The sequence below is a fragment of the Lagopus muta genome, chromosome 7 (assembly GCF_023343835.1).
Source record: "Lagopus muta isolate bLagMut1 chromosome 7, bLagMut1 primary, whole genome shotgun sequence".
Lineage (NCBI taxonomy): Eukaryota > Metazoa > Chordata > Aves > Galliformes > Phasianidae > Lagopus > Lagopus muta.
The window spans coordinates 29,713,197-29,734,489 of record NC_064439.1 but is presented as its reverse complement, the minus strand read 5'-3'; the positions used below and the strand labels follow the sequence as shown (position 1 = coordinate 29,734,489).

At 39.4% G+C, this 21,293-nt stretch overlaps 1 protein-coding gene and 1 long non-coding RNA gene across 5 annotated transcripts in view; one reads left to right on the top strand and one right to left on the bottom strand.

Annotated features, from left to right (window-relative positions):
* Positions 1-389: 389 nt before the first annotated feature.
* The window catches only part of LOC125695780 (uncharacterized), a 59,694-nt gene continuing 38,790 nt past the window's right edge, over positions 390-21,293 (top strand). Inside the window, exon 1 of the long non-coding RNA XR_007378063.1 lies at positions 390-704. This is a non-coding gene — a long non-coding RNA (uncharacterized LOC125695780). The remainder of the gene's footprint in view (positions 705-21,293) is intronic.
* Positions 18,200-21,293, bottom strand: part of ITGB8 (integrin subunit beta 8) — a 49,658-nt gene continuing 46,564 nt past the window's right edge. For 2 of the 4 annotated variants that reach the window (XM_048950693.1, XM_048950696.1), the window contains exons 14-15: positions 20,595-20,720; positions 18,200-20,326 (exon numbers count right to left, since the gene is read on the bottom strand). In XM_048950693.1, coding sequence (XP_048806650.1) covers positions 20,273-20,326; positions 20,595-20,720 — 180 coding nt within the window. In that variant the 3' untranslated portion in view covers positions 18,200-20,272. Of the gene's footprint in view, positions 20,327-20,486; positions 20,721-21,293 lie in introns of those variants that run through there. The other 2 variants (XR_007378061.1, XR_007378062.1) reach the window with 2 other exon arrangements.

The following is a 21,293-nucleotide window of genomic DNA, read 5'->3' as shown; positions in this document are numbered from 1 at the left end:
CAGTTCATAATACAATTTGACAGCTACATTATTTAGGAAGGATTTTTCTTTTTGCTGACAACAGCTGAAGGGGAACAGAACAAAAATATAGAACATTCTCAAAACAAACATATAAATAAACAAACTCAAAAAGGGTCTTATCCTTATTTAAATGATCTGGAATGTAAGTTGTTAAAAGGGCCTCAGTAGCTGTCTAGAAATCCTTCCACAGAAGTTGCATTTAAGGTACAAATACATTCAAATCACTACATTTTTTTCTAATTGCATAAAATTAAAAAAATCAGTGGCACAGTATTTTTCAGCCGGATACCAATGTCTCCTGTGTTACTGTTGAAAAATATTCAATACATAGTTACATATATATAGCACAGTAGTCTGGCTGATGACAATAGAGGTGTTAAAAGATATTGTGCTCCATATGACTAATGGAAGATGCTGAGGTTATTAATACTGTGAGAAATATTTTGTTATATAATGAGCATTTATGAAAACTTTTCGTGTACTTTGTCATATCTGGGCTGATCCTTCTGTAAATTTTTTTTTGTATGTTTGTTAGTTACAGGAAGTGACACAATACAGTAAGCATGCAGGGAGTTAGTTCTGTAACTAACTAGTAGCCACTGCAACTGAAGAGAAGAGAGCAGCATTGCCAAGGATTGTGGTAGAAAGTCAGTGCGGCATCTGTTCTTGGACGGCCTTTTGATGTGAGTAGTCTTGTCAGTTAGTGCATTTTGCTTTGCAGACAGAGGATGCTTGGGGTTCTTTACCTTGTTTTGTGTAGCTTAAGCCTTTCCAAATATACACTTCATAAATTTTTCACTACATTTTTAAAACTTCATTAGGTTGGCTGAAAATATAAATGAAAAACACTATGATTTGATGGCTTCCATACTTTACTGAGCTTGTGATAATAAGTAGTCCATGCTATCTGATCTGATACAGATTTAATAAGGAAACAAACGTACAGTCTGCTTTTACTTAATTGTTGAAGTATGGATAAATATAAAGAAAGAAGCTACCCTTTTACAAAATCAGTTTGTCTAGTACCTAATGGAATGCTTCTGAGGGATACCCAGAAATAAAGAGAAGAAAAGATAAATTGCCACAAAATAAGTATGATCTTTTCTTGTTAAGAATTCAAGAATTAAAAATATTTATTATGTAAAAAAATCCTTGAATTAACTAGTTTATCACATTGGCTGGACCTATAACTGTGAAAATTTATGTGACTCATTCAAAAAGTACACAGAATATCTACAGAAATAGCCAGATTTCCTAATGCATGTGGTAGGTGAAGAAAACGGAAGAAAAGTGGAAGATCTTGGTAGAAGTTGTCCAGCACACACACTGCAGGATGCTTAGAAAATAAGTATATTTTTAAGTATATATTTTCAGTCAGGATTTCCAGAGCTTTATGAATAAACTCACTGCAGTAATTAGACATTGTGACTTGAAATTATGGAATAGACTATGTTTGAAAAGGATCAACTCAGAATTATCGAATCATAGAATCACAGAGTCATAGAATCATAAATCTCCAAGATCATCTAGTTCAACAGTCCATGTACCACCGATACTTCCTCACTAAATCATGTCCCTTAGTACAACATCTAAATGTTACTTCAATGCTTCCAGGGACGGCGACTCCACTACCTTCCTTTGTAGCCCATTCCAATGCATCAGTTTGGGAGAATAATTTTTTTCCTAATATCCAACCTGAACCTCCCCTAGTGCAACTTGAGGCCATTCGTTCTAGTCCTATCACTAGTTACCCAGGAGAATAAGCTGATTCCCACCTCATTGCAACCTCCTTTCAGGCAGCTGTGGAGTGCTACGTGGTCTCCCCTGAATTTCCTCCTCTCCAGACTAAACATCCCCAGTTCCCTCAGTCAATCCTCATGAGACTTGGGCTCCAGACCGCTCAGCAGCTTCGTTGCCTTTCTCTGGACACGTTCCAGGGCCTTGATGTCTTTCTTGTAGTGAGGGGGTCAAAACTGAACGCAGTAGTTGAGGTGTGGCCTCAACAGTGCTGAGTAGAGGGGGATGATCATTTCCCTGCTCCTGCTGCCAACACTACTTCTGATACAAGCCAGGATGCCACTGGCCTTGGCCATGCAGGCACACTGCTGGCTCGTGTTTAGCTGACCACTGACCAACACACCCAGGTCTATTTCTTCCACACAGTCTTCCAGACGTTCTGCCCCAATCCTGTAGCATTGTCTGGGGTTACTGTGGCTAAAATATAGAACCTGATACTTGGTCTTGTTGAACTTCATCCCCTTGGACTTAGACAAGTGATCTAGTCTGTCCAGATCCCTCTGAACAGTCTTCCTACCCCCTGGCATATTGATACTTCTTCTCTACTTTGTGTCATTAGATTCAGTATTCTATACCCTGTGGTAAATTGTACTTCTATATTAAATGAATATTCATGGAATAAAGCTTGGAGTTTTCCCAAAGCCTTCAATTTCCTCCAGTTCATGCCAGGACTTGTTCTCTGATTAATTTGGCTCAAAAGCAAATGACACAGCCAAGTAGCGAGAGGAAGAGGCTTCTCTCTGATTAGGACAGGATGCCAGGGGGCACTGAATCCCTAGAACTCTGTCACTGCTTCAATCTTCCCATCTTTCTTCTATTGACTGAACTGAAGAGCTGTGGAGGATAGCCTCCATGACTCTGTCTTCCTATATATCCTGGTGATATAACTGGAGATACCAGCAAATTGTAGTTTACATGTTCCTCTTACCAGCAGGGCTGTCCAGGCAGCTCTTCAATCTGTGAGCTGATTCAGATTGAAAGCAACTTTCAAAACTGCCAAATTTTGTGCAGCCTACTCATGCACATACATTTTGTTCATGCTAGCAGCTCCAGGAGATGACATGCAAACTGAAACCTTACCACTGCTTTGCTCCAAAGCTTTGCTTTCCCATTCCAATGCTGGCCAGATGATCAGATCTAGCCCTCTGAGAGTGGCTGATGTTAATTTACAGGGTCAGAGTGAAATCTCTCCCAGTGATTTGGAAGGAAACTGCACACAGTTGGCACAGCCACCACGGGGCTCCAGGAGTGGCAGCATGTGCCAGGACACATCTGTCCCACAGCTGGACTCTGTTCCGGCACTGATCATGCCACTTGCTTGTGGTTTTCCCAGTCCTCAGTACTTTCTCATCTTTGTCAAACTGTCATTGCCATGCTCCTTGACCTTTGCTTATTCTTTATTTCCTCAAAGGATAGGCTTGTAAATATACATGCTCACTGCAGTGTTGTCACATCCGTTTTAATGGGGTGCTATGTGTCATTTGAGAATTGTTATTTCACAGGAGGAAACTGGCACCAACTCCTCTCTGTCAGCTGACACCAACCAATGGAAAATGTCTCCTTCTCACATCAGTTTTGAGCAGCCACTTTCCTTGCTGCTGATACCTTTGCTACCCACTCCCCGGACATTCAGTTCAGTGAGCATGTGGTTCTGCTCCTGCATGACCATCGAAGCCTTGCTGAGCACAGGGACCTTTTGGAGGGTCATCCCCAAGTGGCACAATGTATTTCCACAAAGCCCATCTGTAATAGTCATATGAAATAGAAACTCAATAAGAACAACAGCCAAATCCACACAAATCAGATAGTTAAATCAACCAAAATCAGACTGAAATGAAGCATGGAAACTTTCAACTAGAGAAATTCTTTTAGAAGAATGAAAGCAACAGCAGTGAGGGATATGCTTTGATCCATATGTAACATGATGTGTGGTTGTTATTAGAATTGACTGAGGATGATCATTTCCAGTTAGACTTTACACCTCTTGTGCCCACTCAGTAGTCAGTTACCTCATTAGTAACTCCACCTGTAGCCAAACAAGGTGTATTTATGACTCATCATAGCTGGATACGTATAAAAGACAAACCCTGAGTCAATACTTTCACAGCATATGTTATCACGGACAGAAAAACAAGTTTGAGGAAAGCCAATTTATGAAAAAGGAAAGAAATCAGGCATTTCATCTTCATGCCTGAAAATAGCCAATGTCAGATGTAATGGGCCAAAGAGTTTTCAATGCTGTTAATATTCTAATAATCTACAGATTGCCTGCTTAATCACTTTGCTTCCTCTCTGGAAAGTTGGTGATGTTGCAGATGTGACCAAAGACAATGAGCAAGTGTGTGTTAAGCTACAGAAGCAGCTTTATGAAAGATACAACCAGGTAGCCTTATAAATTAGAGCTATCTCGCAGCTAGTCTGTTTTCTTCACAGCTACACTGCATGATAAATTAGCAACCACAGTGAGAGAAATTCTTTGCAAGTAACAGGAACGAATGTGGGGAGCTGTTGTATCCATGAAAGTCCAGACCAGCACTGAAAAGCAGTAAATGCTGACTGGCTCCTGAGCTTTTGGTGCAACATACCAGTGCAGACATTTAAAATAAAACCATAAATTTTCTAAAAATGAAGTCCTATGACAAAGGTGTTGGACATGAAAAGCCCACTGGAAAGCACAGTGGGAAAATGAAACATGGAACACAATACTACAAAGGAGGAAAAAATCTGTTTACCATTACCTGAAGTGGTGAGAAAAGATGAGTTAATGACAATTACCAAGTGGCTGTAGATCTGCATGAGGACATGAAACAGTGCAGCCAGAAGTAAACTTGCTGCCAAGTTTCATTAGTTTATCACCGATGCTGCTACTGTGTCTGAAGTTTTAAAAATTGGAGTTGCAATTTGTACACATGGCCATTTCTTATAACTATCGAGAGAGCAGAAAAGGAGGTTGGGCACCCTCTCCTGGGTGGTAACTATTCAGGCTGCAAGAGAAATTTATTTATGCAAGGGTAGCTCACAAATGTTACTGCTAAGGAAGTATTTGTAATCAAAAGTACAAAGAATCACATCTGACAATTTTTTTTCACACAGTTTTCCTAATGAACTTGTGAGATTACTTCTTAGAAGTAATGAAAAAGGTCAGTTAACACTACACAAATAAAAGTGTCCTCAGAAAAGGTCAAGCTTATCTGTTATCTTGCTGCAGATAAGACACTCCTGGGAAAATATATGGTCCTACAAAGCATTGAGTATGACATCATTGTGTTTCTGGTTTAATAGAGCAGATCCTGAAAGATGGCCAGGACACACAAAACTAGCTCAGAGCATCCTGGGGACTGCAGAGGGTCTTGCCAAGGAAATCACTGAGTTTCTGGGGGTATGGGTAGCTTGTTCTTGTGAATTGAAGCAAAAGACTTGCCACAGCTACTTTGAAATCACCAGGACTTCACCAGTGTCAAGGAATTTAGATGAATGTGCTGCTCTGGACGAGTAAGGTTTTGAAAACCACCAGCTATTACTTAGGGACCAACTTTGAATTTTTTCTGGGGAAGTTTCCAAAACTCCAAAACTCTTTTTGTGCCTTTGAAAAAATCTTCCCCAAGAAATCTACTGGTCAGGAGTTCATGCAATTTGGACATCTACTGTGACAACCTATGGTAGGGAGACTTGCCATATCAAATAATCATGGCCTAATCTCCTTCCTGCTCAGATGTTACTCCAAAAGATTTGCTAACTTTCCCAGAAATACAGTGAGAATGGAAAATCCATACCAACACTTCTCTTTGTTTGGCTCTTTGGTAACTACATGGACAGGATAAAGCCTTAATACTGATTTATTAGTGCTAAATACGAGGACTGTGGTTTATTGGATACCCAGAAAATATTTACCAAGAATGTAAGAGTTAAGCTTTCCAAGACCACACTAAGTCATTCCATTCAATAAAAATCTTTCAGTAAAAATTCAATAATGTTTTTCCAACCAATCACTTTTTTCCTTCAGTCAGAACCACGGCCATCCAAGCAATGCTGATCTCAGTCACAAATCTGGCTGGCTCCCCCTTCAGCTGGATTCGGTCAGTGCAACCTATTCAGGAGCAGCGGTAGAGATCTAGAAGACATGCACTGAGTGGGAAGTATACAGTGATGATGGTTAGCTCCTTCCTTTTTCAGAGAACCTCAGGACGATGAATTCTTCACCTGCTTTGGGAGTCTGGGTCCTGCTCTTAGGGAAAAAGTATTTTGTCATGTATCTTCTAAACTCTCATTTGGGCTGCTCAGGATAAAGTTTTGCCACTGAAGAGGTGAGAGAAATGTGGCTTGGGAAGTTCTTGCTTCTCCATCCCTCTGGATCTCTTGACACTAGGTTTTGCTTGCTTTCTTCTTTTATAATGCGTTCATTTTTTAATAACGTAAATTAGAAAAGAAAGAAATCAGCTAGCAGAGACTTTCTGCATTTAGCTGTAATTCATCTCTATTCTGAGAATAGAGTGATTTGCTGACTTGTTGTTAAAAAGCCCAGAAAATGATGAATTTTTGTTAGGTGAAAAGTTGTTTCAAGTCCCTCTTGGATTGCTCCCTATGAGCTGAGACACTTTCTTAATTTCTAGACATCTTCTAAACTTCAGCCCATGCTGAAGATGCAATTTACTTTAGATTGAAGAATTTCCTTGTGGGAGAGCCTTCCCATAATTCTCACAGAATTACACAGAGGTTTCCCTGGAAGTTTTGCTTGGCACAGGGGAAGTTGTTGCTTGTGTTCAAGAAAATTTGTATTCAATTTCTTGGGAAATACTTAATTCTCATGGAATAAAAATCAGTCACACCTATGCTGGGAATGCAGGGGATGTGGGATATGGGGAGGACAGCTCAAAAAGGGAGTGATGCTGGCAGCCCTCCCTGCTGTTGTGTGCTCTGTGTGGGGTCATCACGGCTGGCTGTGCTGCTCGAGGAAGGATTGCTGTGGCGGGGCTGTGGGCAGATCCCAAGAAGATGAAAATATGTAATTAAATCCAAGTGAAAATAAACAGAGAGAGCTTCTGTTAAGAGTGAGGTGGTTGGGCATTCCCCTCTCACTTATTGCCAGGGTCATGGGAGTGCAGAGCTTCACGGAATTGTAATCTGTGCAGTGAAACAATTCTCCAAAACATGCTTGTAATTCACCAATAAAATCTTGCAATGTGGAAAGTGCTTATTCCTCAGAAGTGATCATAGTAGATTTTTTGGAGGTGAGGAGGTGTTTTCAAGTCCTTATTTCCCATTCTGCTCTGTACACGCTCAGATGATGAAGACCAGGTCTCACCTTGTGGTCCAGAGCATTACTTTAGGAATTATAGTGGTGAAATGAGTGTGAGAGGTTACATATGAAAGTGATCACATGTATTTAATCATTCCCCTGTCATTTCAGTTCACCTCTTCAGACAGTTTTCTTTTTTTTTTCTAACAATCAGAAACTGAGATATTTCACAGATCAGTAACATTAATTCTACTTGTTACTACAAAGTGTAATATTGGGGATACTACAACAAATGCTCTGCCAGTGATTCAAGTAGGCAAGCTGAGCTTGAGAGCTTTGCTCTTCTTGGGTACTATTACCAATGGTCCCATGGAATCATGAACAGAAGTCTGCTAAGAGGTAAAGTTAAAGCTGGAAGCAGAAATCAGTGCAGCATCTACAGTAATAATTGCCTATGATCATTGCTTCAAATAGATGTGGACAGCTTGATGGCATGACGTTTTCTGGTAAGAGGTATAGTAACCTATAACCTACCTGTAGTTGATCCATAAAGGTCTATGGGACATCCTTCTTCTCGTGTGAGCCTCCAGTTTCAATACAATGTTAGGAAAAATTTGTGAGCAAGGTAGAAATTTTTTTACATATATTAATGGAATACAGTTGTGGAATAAACACTTTACATTAGAGTAATTTCATATTCTACAATGAGAAAAGACAAGTTAGCTTAGCTAGCCACTTGATGGCAGAATTGCTCTATTTAACTATTGCAAAACTGGATTGTTTTTCTTCAGATGCAAACGAATAAATAAATCAATCTGGATGCAAAGTATTTATCCTGTGTACAATGTAATAAACACAAGTAAGTAAAGTCTTACAGCAAATAGGAAGTACAATTTGTTATTGTGAAATTTATGACATCACTCAAACACTGCTACTTTAATAGATCGAGCAGCCAGCACAGATATTTGAGCAACTGCCACAATACTGAACTTTGATTTCATTCCTGTTTATATAGCTCCACTGTCTTCAAATTCATCAAAACAAAAGAGAAAAGGAAAACAGCTGAGAAAATATAAATATGAAGGTCAGCAAAATGAAATCAAGCTTCTTGATCAAATGTTTGCAGTTTTTAAAATCAGTAATAGTCCAAACATTGGAATTTCAGAAGTCTCCATGACTCCTAGTAAAGTTTTTCAGAACATGATTGCCTAATTTTCTTTATGGCCTCTTGTTCGTGGTACATGATTTCAAGTATACTTTAATGGCTTTATTTATTTATGTTTTCTTATATCCTTTGGATCCTCCCTTTTTCTCTGTCCTTGAGGTCAATTGAGAAGGATTTATATGTCATAGCCCAGAAGTCTCTGACATATGATGTTTGCTCCAATGAGATACAAGTTATGAAAGCAGTATTTCAAGGAAACAGCAGTCATAAAAGGCTGATATACAACCTCGATAATACCATAATAATACACAGTAACAGCAGCAGCATCCTTTTGATAGGCCTTACATACAGAGTGTTGCTTATAAGTGACCTCTGCTCAGTACTCTGGGTTTGGCTGTGATTTTTACTGTTTTTTTGTAGGCAGATGAATACTTAGTGACAGCTGCAATGTGGGTGGCCACCATTGTTTTACCAAAGCAACCAAGGAAGAAGGCTTGCAAGTTACTGATTTAACTTTCATTGTGGTTTGTAAAAAAAACCAAACCAAACAAAAAAAAAGCAAACAAACAACCAAAAAAAAACCCCAAAAAACAAAATTAAACAGAAAATGACCCACAAACAAAATAAAACAAAAAAAACAGAGAGAGAGAGATTTGCACTTTTTTTTTTATTGTTTTTTAGCTGGCCACTTGCCTTTGGCAACTTCCGAAAGACAGCAACAGCCTACGGTTCTTAAATACAGACATTTCTCCATTTCTCCCAGTTTTGTATGAAACAAGATGGTACATTGATAGACAAGACATTGAAACAGGTGTCTTTTGCCCTTTCTAAAGCTGGCTTATGCTGGTTTGGGGCATATTGCTGTTGTCACCGCTGAAATGCATCTCTCACCACTGTGGTAACACCCACCATTTGGTCTCCAGAATGATTCAAGAAGTGTCATTGAATGTCCATGGGTGCCATTTTTTCTGCATGGAGCAATTCCATTCCACGCCTTTGCTTCATACACACTTTCATCTCAGCAATCATTCTGTCAGAAAGCTCCTCTGCTGCCATCTGTTACAGGGCAATAACACATTACAGAATACTGGCAGGAAGGTTCAATCTCTACTGCCATACCACTAACATCTGCCTCTAATGTCGTAGGCCGGTGTAATAAAGCAGGAGGCATTACTTTTGGAGCAGCCCTCATAAACAAATAATGATACCCATGAAGGCTGTAGAAGCCCAAAGCCACGATGGAAATGCTGAGAGTGGTTCTAAGCATTTGCATGTGGAAACAGTGGCACAGGGCCAGCACTGAATCCCAGAGACGCCGCTCTCGCAGCAAAGCAAATTCTTTAATAGGCATAATTCAAAACCAGAGGAATAAACAGTTTTTGTACAAATAGCTGACCAGTTCATACATGGAGGAGGAATCCCCTTGATGAGGAAAAGTAGTAGTACCCTTGAGACCTAAAACCACTGGATAAAACTGAAAAAAATGCACGTACTGAATAATACCAAAGACTCCTACACACACCCGAGACATGAGCAAAAAGAAAGAGCTTGTTTTTCTGTAAGAAAATGAGAAGACCTGGCGCACTGCTGGTAACTGAAGTGTACAAGTTGGATCTCCTGTAGAAAATAAGTCAGGGATTATAATTTTTTCTCCTCTTACGTGTTGAAAAAGAGGTGAAGAAGAGCAGAGAGAACAGCATCTGAGCCCCATTGCCCCATTGCCATGAGCAGAGAGGCTACGATGCTGGAGCACAGGGCACAGTGCCCAGATCCTGAGCTGTGTCTGGGCTTCTTCTGAGCTGGCTCTACTGGTCATGGCCCCAGGGCTGATGGCCCTGCATGAGATGAAATCCCCAAACCCCACAGGACTACAGAACAGCCATTTTACAGAATGTGAGGAGGAAAGCATCAGTCTTGGTGTTTAGCTGGATAGCTTTTATTCATCCTCTGTCTTTTTTCCCCCCTCTCTGCCCCATCCCATCACTCTGGAGTGTCCCCAAATGCCCCCACATTGACAACTCCTCTCATTCACAGCATCTCAGATGGGACACGCTGGTTTCAACAGATGGTATGTTGGAGAAGCACTGGTGTTTTGTGTGGGGCTTGTCTTGCCTGCAACACAATGGTGAGCAACTGTGGTCTGTTCCTGAGGATTAACAAATAACCTAATTTTGAACCTAGTTACAGATACATGTGGCATTACTACAGTCTATTGAATACACAGATAAAATCAGAATTGTTTTGGATGCTCTGAAATTAAAGCTTTGAGGATAAAAGATCTCCATTATACACATTTATTGCTTATTTCTCACAGAGAATGCAAAGCAATTGTCAAGAGAATAGAACACATAGAATAAGTGTACTGTAGGCTTTAATTTATTCTCAGAGCTTTACTGATGCCACAAAACCACGAACAGCAACAGACCCTTTGTGTGAATTAAACCTTATATTATGTTTCAACCATCTGTTCACAACACATAGTTTTGAGGCCTGATTCATTGTGGCATAATGCCAATGTTATAAATGGCATTTACATTAGAGTAACTTTAGAAGGATGCTTGGATGACTCTGGCTTTTAATGTTTTAATAGTTTATTTTTCTTTAACTATCAGCCTTATTACCTGTTGGACAAGTAACAGCTGAATGTAGCCATGAGCCCACTAGAACAAATGCACTACTGGTCTTCTACAGCTGTCTAAGGAAGGGACTATGGCTATGGGCTAAGAATTGGAATATGTTAGAAAATAGATGTATTGAACAATATACTTGGAGGGAGTTTTTGGTTTTTTCTTTGTGTGCTGATCTGTCGCACAAAAATTCAACTGTGCAATAGCTTTGTGAGATGTAAATATGGCATTTGTAGGAAATTGATGTGTGTCTCTCTACAGGCAAGCTGATGTCTTTCATTTGCTCTGAAGCCATATTGTTCTATGGCCATCTAAAGGGCATGTGCCCACCTAAATTAAGTGAAGGTGTGATCCAGGAGAGAAGATAGAGCCTTTTTTCTGGGGTACACTGTTTTTGCACTTCCTGCAGCACCAGAATACTAGGTCTGTAATACCCATGTTTTGTGCAAATCTAAATGTCTTGGACTGAAGAACAAAAGGCTCTACAGAAATGGACAGCAAAGCAGTGTAGAGGAAACCAATATCAGCTGTCCTTAAGGTAATGACTTTCTCAGTTGCAACATTGATCAAGTTTCTTGTAACACTGACTAAAGTACAGTGTTATTGACATAAGCAATCTGCTATTGACTGAAGTCCTTCCAGATTTTGCCTGTCGCTTTTCCTAGTCTGACGCAAAGCACACAATGCAAATAGAAGACTCTTGACCTTGCAAATGCAAAGAATTCAGGAGTGGTTTGCATTCATTGTTACCAGTTTAGTGCATAAATTACTGCAAGATTAACTAGTAAGAAAACAAGAAAAAATATTTTTTTATTTAAGAAATAACATCCCTTCTCCAAGTACCTTCTGCAATCTTAGATTATTTTCTATTTCCATGTTAATTCAAGCAAACAAACATGAAGTGCAAGCACATGGCTTGCCAACATCATGACCTGGGGGAGATGTAGGTCATTGGTAACCTCTCTAATTCTCCTACTCGGGGGCTTTCCCCAAGGAAATTCATATTGATCCATTACCCAGGAGGAAAAGTGACTGAGTTCTCTTTGCAGAGAGACTGAGTTCTTTCAGATGGAACCGTTGCACCCATGAATGAAAATGTGGGAAAATATGACAGTAAGTTAAGAATATCTTTCTATATATGTATAACCCACAAAGTAACTGAAAGCAGTTCTGTTTAAACACTGTGAAATTAATTGGAACTCTTATGTTTTGCTAGAACCAATTCCTACAGGTACATATTTTAATATACCTTGAATTTCAAGGAAGAAAAAGCGATTTTGCTTTGTTTTGGAATTTTTCAAATTTCTTTATCAGAGCCATAGAAATGCAACCATTACTAATCAAACTAACATGTATTTTTGGAACATATTCAGCTTTTGCCTTAATCTTGGACTTCAACCTTTTTCCTTGTTTATTAAACAAGTTAAAAAAAAAAAAAAACTATCTCTAACCATCAGCAGAGGCTCAGATGAGAAAGCTAACTTTTCTTTAGTCTCACTCTTTATATTTTTGCAACTTAAAATGAGAAATTGTCATCAGATTGGGAAATCTTCATTTTTTTTTTATCTCCAGTACATCAAAATTAACGCAGTCTCATTTTAGACTGTCAATCATTCCATTTTTTTGTTAGAACATGAAAAACATTAACAAAATACATATCTAAGTTTTCTTTTCTGGCATTTTATTTGTGTATATATATTTATTTATTTATTTTTGTTCTTTCTTTTTCCTATAAAATTAGTATGAAATCAATCTATCTTCCCTGCTGTAATATCAGAGTGCCTTCCTAAAGTTACTGTGGATAGTATTACATTTAACCTTATTTATAGAATCACATTGTTATATTCCTTTTTTTTATATATATATTTAATATTTTAAATAGCTTGGAGCCTGCAATTTGATTCTGAAATGTAATAAAATATTTGACAGGGGATTTAGCTTTCTCATACTTTTCCCTATTAGTTTACCAAAAAAACACAAAACAACAACAACAACAAAAAAAAAACAACAAACAATCAGTCAGAAGGGTAGGGCTCAATTCTCTCCTTTGGTTATATCTATCCATGAAGTTGTTTTCACCTCAGAAATGTATGAGAAGGATTTTACCCTTAGGATTTCAGTTTAATAAGAAAAATGTTACTACTACATAACAATAGTTTGGGTGATATTATGGACGCTGAGAAGGAGAAAACCAAACAAGAAAAAAAAAAAACCCAGAAGATTTCTGCATGACCTTGAGCAGCTCACATACCCAGTTTATGGTTTCTATTGTGTTGGTTCAAGGATTTTGCAAAAAAAACCTGTTTTTTTTTTTTTTCCTAGTCTGTTACTGTTAGTAAATGCTTGTGACCTTACAACCCTGGGCTATGTTCTCATGGTGTCTTAATGGTGTCATGCATGCTCAATGCCTCAATGTGAAACTTTCACAGGAAGTGACAATCTGGGAAGAGGTAACCCTGGGTATGCTGGCAGACTCATTCCATCCCTGCCAGAGCAGTAGGAACAGTGCAGAGGGGACAAGGATCAAGGACTTGCTGGTGCCTTGCCCTCTGCTCAGCTATTATGTTGATGTGTCCCCCCCTATTTCAGCCTACATTGTCATATCTTGCCAGTTAGATCCTTGCAGCCATTCCCCCAGGGCAGCCCTTATTCATAGCTTCCTCTCCTGAAGTGCAGCAGGGTGTCAGTGGCCACACTGGGCAGTTGAGATGATTTGGGATGAATGTGGTAGTGCTCAGCAAGCAGGGACAGTCACACTTTGGGACAGGCCTGACATCTGCCTTGCTGTCCTCGTGCTGATGGCTTAACAGCAAGTTCCTGCACCTGGACTTAAGCACTGGAATCAGAACAGATCTTGGGTATGTTCAAGGCTGTCTTTGGAAAAGTCACAGGAGTGATATTGTCTATGAAGATGGCTCCACCTAGGCAAGACCCAAGCACATTCTTTCCTCTGCTGTTATTTTCTTATGCCTTGGGGTAGATCCTTCTTCTGGCCAGTGATGACACAACACAGAATATTTTCCTGTCTGGTACTGACATATGGTGGATATCAGCCTGTTGCAATGTTTCTCATACATGTTTAGTAAATACCCTTTAAATTCCCTATGAAATAAAAATAGCCTACACAGTAATCCTGAATTACAGTGAATGAAGTTCCATTCTGCAGTTCTGCAGACATAAATGATTACCCTACTGTGATGGACAAACTAGCTTAATAGGGAAAGACTGTGAGAAGGGACATTTTCCATAGGAAATATGAATATAAATTATATGAGGAACATTTGGAACTTCTCTGATATGTCATATAAGTTCCATACGTTTTTTGAACCCAATTCATGAGTGGGAAGAGAGCACAAATTTCAGAAAAATTGCATAATATTTGGTCTAATATTACTGTGTGACACTTTTGGCCTGAAGTGATCTCGTGATTTTGTCAGATTACCCATGGTCTTTCTCAAGAAATCTTATTAGACTTCAAAGGTCTTCCCACAAATGCAGATGAACTCTATAATTGCAACAACAGGAATTACATCAGGACCTTGGGATATAAATACTTCAAGAAAAAAAAAAATGCAATAAAAAAGCTTTTAGGGTAATACTGACAATGAGCCAAACATGCCCTCATCTATGTATATGATGCTCCCACTGAAGCTAAGTGGATTTGTAGATGCCTCAGAGAGGATATGTTATCACTTGCTTTAGATGGCAAAACTTTTCCATGGACAGATGGAAAATATGCATTCATAAATCAATGTATGCTATAAATTTCACTGTATTGAATTTCTTTATATAGCTGTTCCTTCAATGAAGAAGATCTGTTTGCTTTGTAAAGGAGTTTGGAAATGGCAGCTTTTCATTCCCAGCAGTCTTAGGAAATGATTGTTACCAGTGTCCAGTGTACCGGTCTTTATCACTTGCATACAGCAGGCCTCTTAAGGTAAATGCAGATAGTAAGGAAATAAAGATAATGTATTTTTGAGGAATGGCCAGGCTCCACAACTTACCACAGACTCACAGGCCTATTCAGGGTGGAAGGGACCTTGCAAGATATCAAGTCCAAACTCTTTCTCAGAGGTGGATCAACAGTGTATTGCGTTGGATTGCTCAGAACATTGCCCACGTGGATTTTGAACACACTGAAGGAGATAGGCACTAGAACCTTTCTGAGCAACCTTTTCCAATGCTTAATCAGCCTCAGAGTGAACATTTTTCTTTATATCTAGCCTCAAGTTCTTATTTCATTTTACATCTGTGGTCTTACCGTGCACCACTGAGAAAAACCTGAATGCCCTCTTGATAACCTCCCCATAGACTCTGGTTGACTACTTTTCAGCCCCCTGAAGCCTCTCCTTTGAGGGAGACCAGCCTTCAGCCTTTCCTTGATAAGCAAGTAATAAACCTCAGTCATCTCAGTGGCCCTACACTGAACTTACTCCATGTTGCCAGTCTTCATTGACTTGAGGGCCACAGATGCACTATCTAGATTTTGTCTGACAAGTATAAGCACAGACTCCTTCTTTTTACTAACTACAAAGCCTCCATCTTTTTACTAACTACACTTATGTTAGTACAGCCCAGGATGCACTGGCTCACAGCTGACTCACTTCCATATTGTATCCATCAGGAATCACAGTCCCTTTCCAGCCAGGGTCTCCTGCCAGGCAGACCCCAGCCTGGATCAGAGCAAGGGGTTAGCTGGTCCCACATGCAGGACTTGGCATGTGTCCTTGCTGAAAGTCCTGTTGGCCCATTCCTCCATCCTTCAAGATGTCCACCTCAATCCAAATATTCATCCCATGTGAAAAAACCTTAGAGATCCATCCTATGGAAAATATCTTAATAGATTTCTGTCTTTCAGAGCTATCCCAATAGTCTTGTCATGTTTTTAAATTTTCCACTTTGTGGGATTCAGCAAATGTAGGAGTGTATTTAGGTCTCTGCTGCGCAGAAGGAATCTCTGCCTGAATTTTTAAGTTCAGAACTTTAGACTTTGAACAGAGCCTAGGGATAAAATAACGATTTCCCACCCCAGAAAACCATCCTTAAGGTAATAGTTGCTATAGCAGAGGACATCATAATCACAGAATCACAGCATGGCCAGGGTTGGAAGGGACCTTAAGGATCATGAATCTCCAACCCCCCCTGCCACATGCAGGGCCACCAACCTCCACGTTTAATGCTAAACCAGGCTGCCCAGGGCCCCATCCAACCTGGCCTTGAACACCTCCAGGGACAGGGCATCCACAACCTCTCTGGGCAGCCTGTTCCAGCACCTCACCACTCTCTCTGTAAAGAACTTCCCCCTGACATCCAACCTAAATCTCCCCTCCCTCAACTTAAAACCATTTCCCCTCGTCCTACACATATCAACCCTTTCAAAGAGTTGATTCCCCTCCTGTTTGTAGGTTCCCTTTAGGTATTGAAAGGCTGCAATGAGGTCACCCCGCAGCCTTAATCTTTGGCATAACTGTTTTCAGAGGTACCCTTGTTTCTGTCTCATTTTATTTTTGTTTTAGATATAATCCTTTACTTTGTCATAGTGATGCCTAATTAAAAATTCAGTTTGTAATTCTGGGCACCTGCCAAATGACCTGGTTATCAGATGGTATCACTGACAGCAGGACAGTCCAGTGACTACATATGAAAACTATATCATCTGCATGACTTACTGCCAAAACTGACAAACAGTCTTTGAAATCTCAGGTTTCTAGGCTCTAAGTTACCCTACTACCAAATAAGGTGGGTTTTTTTGTTCCTAAAATATACTTTTTCAGAAGTTCTTAAGATAGGAAATTATAGAGACCAAAAGAGGTAGAAATGATTCATAGGAAACCAGGCTCAGACACTGAAGGAACGCGTGCTGTAAAGCTCAGAGAATAGGTAGATAGCTGATTTGCCAAGTAACTGTTGGAATAGTGTAGTTACCTTCCTGCTATGGGAGCTGTAGATTAGATAGAAGGCAGAAAATCTAAAATGAAATTGTAGCTGCACTAGGAGCTGAAGATATAGATCTACTAAAGAAATATAAGTTTCATGGTCCATTTAGTTATAAATAGTACATCTCATTAAATAAATATTTGTTTCCATATCTGTATAGCCAATGAATATGAAGATGCTATAATTATGAAATAAACAAGAGAGTTTAGCAGAGCAGCTTATAATACTAAAAAGAAAATAGACAGAGTGCTTACCCTTATCCTGGGCTCCCTGTAAAACTCCAAAGGAGGGATCTCCAGAAAGAGACCCATCCCCACTGATAGTCAGCTCCTAAGTGGGTGTAGCAGAGATGGAGCCTGGCTCCACCCCTTCTGGTAGCACCAGCTCACCTCAGGCGATCAATCAGAGGTTCAGGCCATGATTCAGCAGTTCCTGTACAATATCCTTCATGTAACTGTAGATTGCAGGACTAATTCAGTATCCCCTTAATGAAATTTTCTCTTTCCTGGAAACCTCCATACAGAGCCAAGACATTAATAAGCTAATCAAGTAGACAAGCAAGAGCATTCAAGGACAACAGCCCATCTAGGAAGAATTTGAAATGGGATGTGTGGGAGGAGGCTACCCAGCCACAGGTACCAAGCCAGAGGCTGGGGGCAAGATGCCTTGTTCCTTGAGGGCTGGCTCTAGCATAGAGTAAATACAAGTCTGGAATTAAATAGCTTGACAAGATTTTTTTGTTTTTTTGTTCTAGTAGAGAAGTGGAAAAAATCGATAACTGTGTTTTTATGCCTTTTGTTTTATGCATGTACTTAGAGATGCTAATGGAAGAAAACTGGCAGAAGGGCCTGCTTTAGGAGTTGTTCTTGCAGCTATTCAGAAAGATGGAAGGAAGAAAAAAACTTTGTAAGCTTTTTTTTCTTATAAGGAGAGAGAAATTATTATTAGTGTTTCCCCTGTGGAGAAACTACCATCTGTGTGTATGGCTGTCATGGTAGGATAGCTGACTTAGAGGAAAGTGAGCTAATTTCAGGTTTGCTGAACTTCAGGAGTAGCTATGCTACTGTAGTTTCCTTATAAATTTTAAATCTGGTAAAACTGCATTAACACAGGTGTTGCAAGCATACCAAAATTATAATATCTTTGCCAGAGCTTGCTCAAGAAAAACAGCTTCCTTATCTCAGTAGTTCAATAAGATAGTGCAGACTTCACTTTGTTGGCAAGCACCTATGTTGGCTTAGAGAAGCAGTAGTAACTGGGCCATAATCAAGGAAGGAGTAAAATCTGTCAAGATAAAAGCACATGAATTCCATTTGAATTAGGTCACCAAATGTATCAAATAGTGTAAATGATAGCAGTTACACTCAGTAACACACTTTCCTTCAAGATATTGAGTTATGTTGACAGTCATTTGATAAACTTTTTTTTTTTTTTTTCACAAAATAACAATGTTTGAATACATTTTTCATTAACACACTTGAAGAAATGCCAGTTAACTAGGTGAGCAAAATTCCTGGATAGTACAGTGACTTTTACATTGCATTGTTTTCAGGTAGTTCAAAAAGCAGCTAATTTTTCAGTAAGTGGAAAGTGTATAAACAGAAAATATAAGAATACAACAGTTGCTTGGATAAACTCTTTTTGATCCAGGAGGCAACATCAGCTCAAATAAACTTTTCATGTTTGAAACCAAGATACCAGACTCACAGTAATGAAGAATAAACTAGATAGAGAAATATTTTTTCTGACTTATAAAATTATGACTATGACCGAAGAATCCACTGAGCGGGATGCTGTGTTTGTCTTCCATGATTTAGATGCAATGTGGGACAGCAGCTAAAAAAGGTAAACAGGAAAGTGCAAAGGCTAAAGGAGATGAATACTGGGGAACACTTAGAGTTATGATTTCAATGTGATAGCAGCATAGTCACCAGGAGAACCTTGGATAAGTACAGGAAACCTTAAGGGAAGATCCTGCAATGCATGAGAAAGTATGGGAGGAATCCCATTTAAAAAATATGTTTGTGAGGGTGTATTTGGATCGATAGTACATATTAGTATATACATCTATATTGTCTGGTCTAGCAGGTTATACAGAGATGGGTTTCTTGATACTGAAGAAAAGTTACTTTGGATGGAATATGCAGTCATAAAGAAATACATGAAAAAGTATAAGGAATACCAGAACGATGGCACTTAAAATGGGTTGTCTTTGGATCTTGTGTGTTGCATATACCTTGCAGAAGATGTGAAGGTGTCAGATTTAAAGGTTATACCTAGAGATAGAGTCCCTATTCTAGAACTGTCTAGCACAGCAAGGAACAGATCTGACTTCTTAGCACTGGAAAGAAGAGGAATATGAAAGCTGGGAGGTGTTCTGTTTAGCTTTGTCTTACAGACTTGAACTCACTCCTGTCTGCTCGAAGACCAAAAAAAAAAAAATTTCTTCTGAAGATAAATGAGCTGTTCACTGATGAAGCCTTCTGATTCAGTGCCTCTGATTTTCAAGGAAAGCATAATTTCAGATGACACAATTTTGAGGAAAAAATGGGAAGGACCTTTTTCTGGCTTTTTTTTTTTTTTTTTTTTTTTTTTTTTTTGCACAGGAGTCCAGGCACAAATGCAGAATGACTGAAGGAAAGAAGAAAGCTGTAGAGAGCACCAGGATTAACATGTAGAAGTCTTTAAAAGTCTTGTTTTGTCTAAAGCAGAGTAAAGCAAATGTTTGTCTAAAAATCCCACATAAAATTATCCATTGATTTGTCTCATTTTCATTGCAGTTAAATCACATACCTTAAGGATGTGGTGATAGACAAATAAGAAGAGGATGTGAGGGAGAACAGAAACTGAGCAGTTTTGGGAGCACAGGAATCTCAGGAACAGGTCCTGGGCTCTCCAGATTGCTGAGGCATAAACAGAGGCTTAGGATGAAATGTTGGTTAGGGGTTCAAAAAGGGAACTTGGCAAGCTGCAAAGCTGGAAGAAGTACATCATGTGCCCTGATTTCAATAAGCATAATGTGATGTCACTTGGAAATGTTATGTTTTTTGGTTAATCGTTTAGTTTTATCAGCTTGCACGCACATCATCTTATTAAACAGTAACTGTCCTTCATTAATCATCGAGTTCAAGGCCAAGAAAACAGCTAGAGGCCATATTATGCTTGGGCTCAGCAGATGATGAATGATTTGCAAGAAGGAACGTTGCTTTCTGCCACCCACCACTATTTCCTTGAATAAAGGGCCAGAAGATCATAACGTCGGGCCACTAGAACTAATAAATCAGACTTGCAGCCTATGCCTAAGTAATGTAAATTCAGAACAGGCGGAATTTGGATGAACACAGGACTCCCAAACAGAAGACAAGCATCAAGCCCATGAACTGCACTGAGGATACCTGTGCCCCAAACACAGTTCCAGACCATTCAGGTTTCTGTAAAACTAGATTTTCTGTTTAATTTATTATTATAATACATTTAAACTATTTGGTTTCAAGCCCAGGGTAGCAGGAGTGTGTTTCCAAAGTTCTTCTCTTTGTTGTAGACCTGGAAGGAGAACAAACCAACCATTTTTCAGATTAACTTCTCACTAGTTAAAATCAGCCTGTTAACAAAGCCTTTATTTGTTATTCCAACAATTGCCTTCCGGCTGTTATCACACAAATTCAGATCTTCACTCAAACGCTGTGCTGAGCAGATAACTTACATGCTGAACTTTTGTCCCCTGCATCCTCTCTGTATATCAGGTCAAATTCTGCACCCGCCACAATGGGAATCATGCAGGGAGAGAAATTCTGTAATAGTGTGCACCTACATGACTGGTGTCAAAAAAGTGGCTGAAAGAAGGATCTCTTTCCTCCTCCGGCTTTAGAGGCTGTAACTTAGGTTTCATTCCTCTTTGGAGAGCTTGAGCAGCAAGCCTTTTTCTGGTCAATGGTATCTGCAACAAAATAGCAGTTGCATTACATTAGTCAAATTAGAGCACCACTGTGCCCTCACTGACAACTTCATGGGCACAAATGGAAACTGGCTAAATATGGTGCTGCCATTGTCAAAACCCTACCAATACCTGGACATTTTAAGGTACATAGGCATGTTTTTAGGATTTCAGGACACAGTAAGGATGGAAGGCTTCAAACAGATCACTTACCATCATTCCAAAACATAGAGGGTAGGCATAGACTTAGTGCCAGTCTGTCAGAGATTTGATTAGTGTTACCACTGACTTTGAGATTGTACATGAAGCAGCAAAAAGCAGCCCTGTGCCTGTAGCTCAAGCTGCTAAAACTGTGTGTCTGATCCAGGATGTTTACTCAGAGGTGTTGACAACATTAACATTCCCTCCATAAAAAGCTGTTGTAGAAAATGTGTTTTTCCTCTGTGGGAGTGGTTGCAAGTTCCTGCTCTCTCTGTTAATTAATGCTTATGTATCTTCTGCCTCTGCAAAAGGAAATTCCTCTGCCTCTGTCTCATCGGGCTTAAATTGGGTTTACCTTCCTTACTTTGCAGAAAA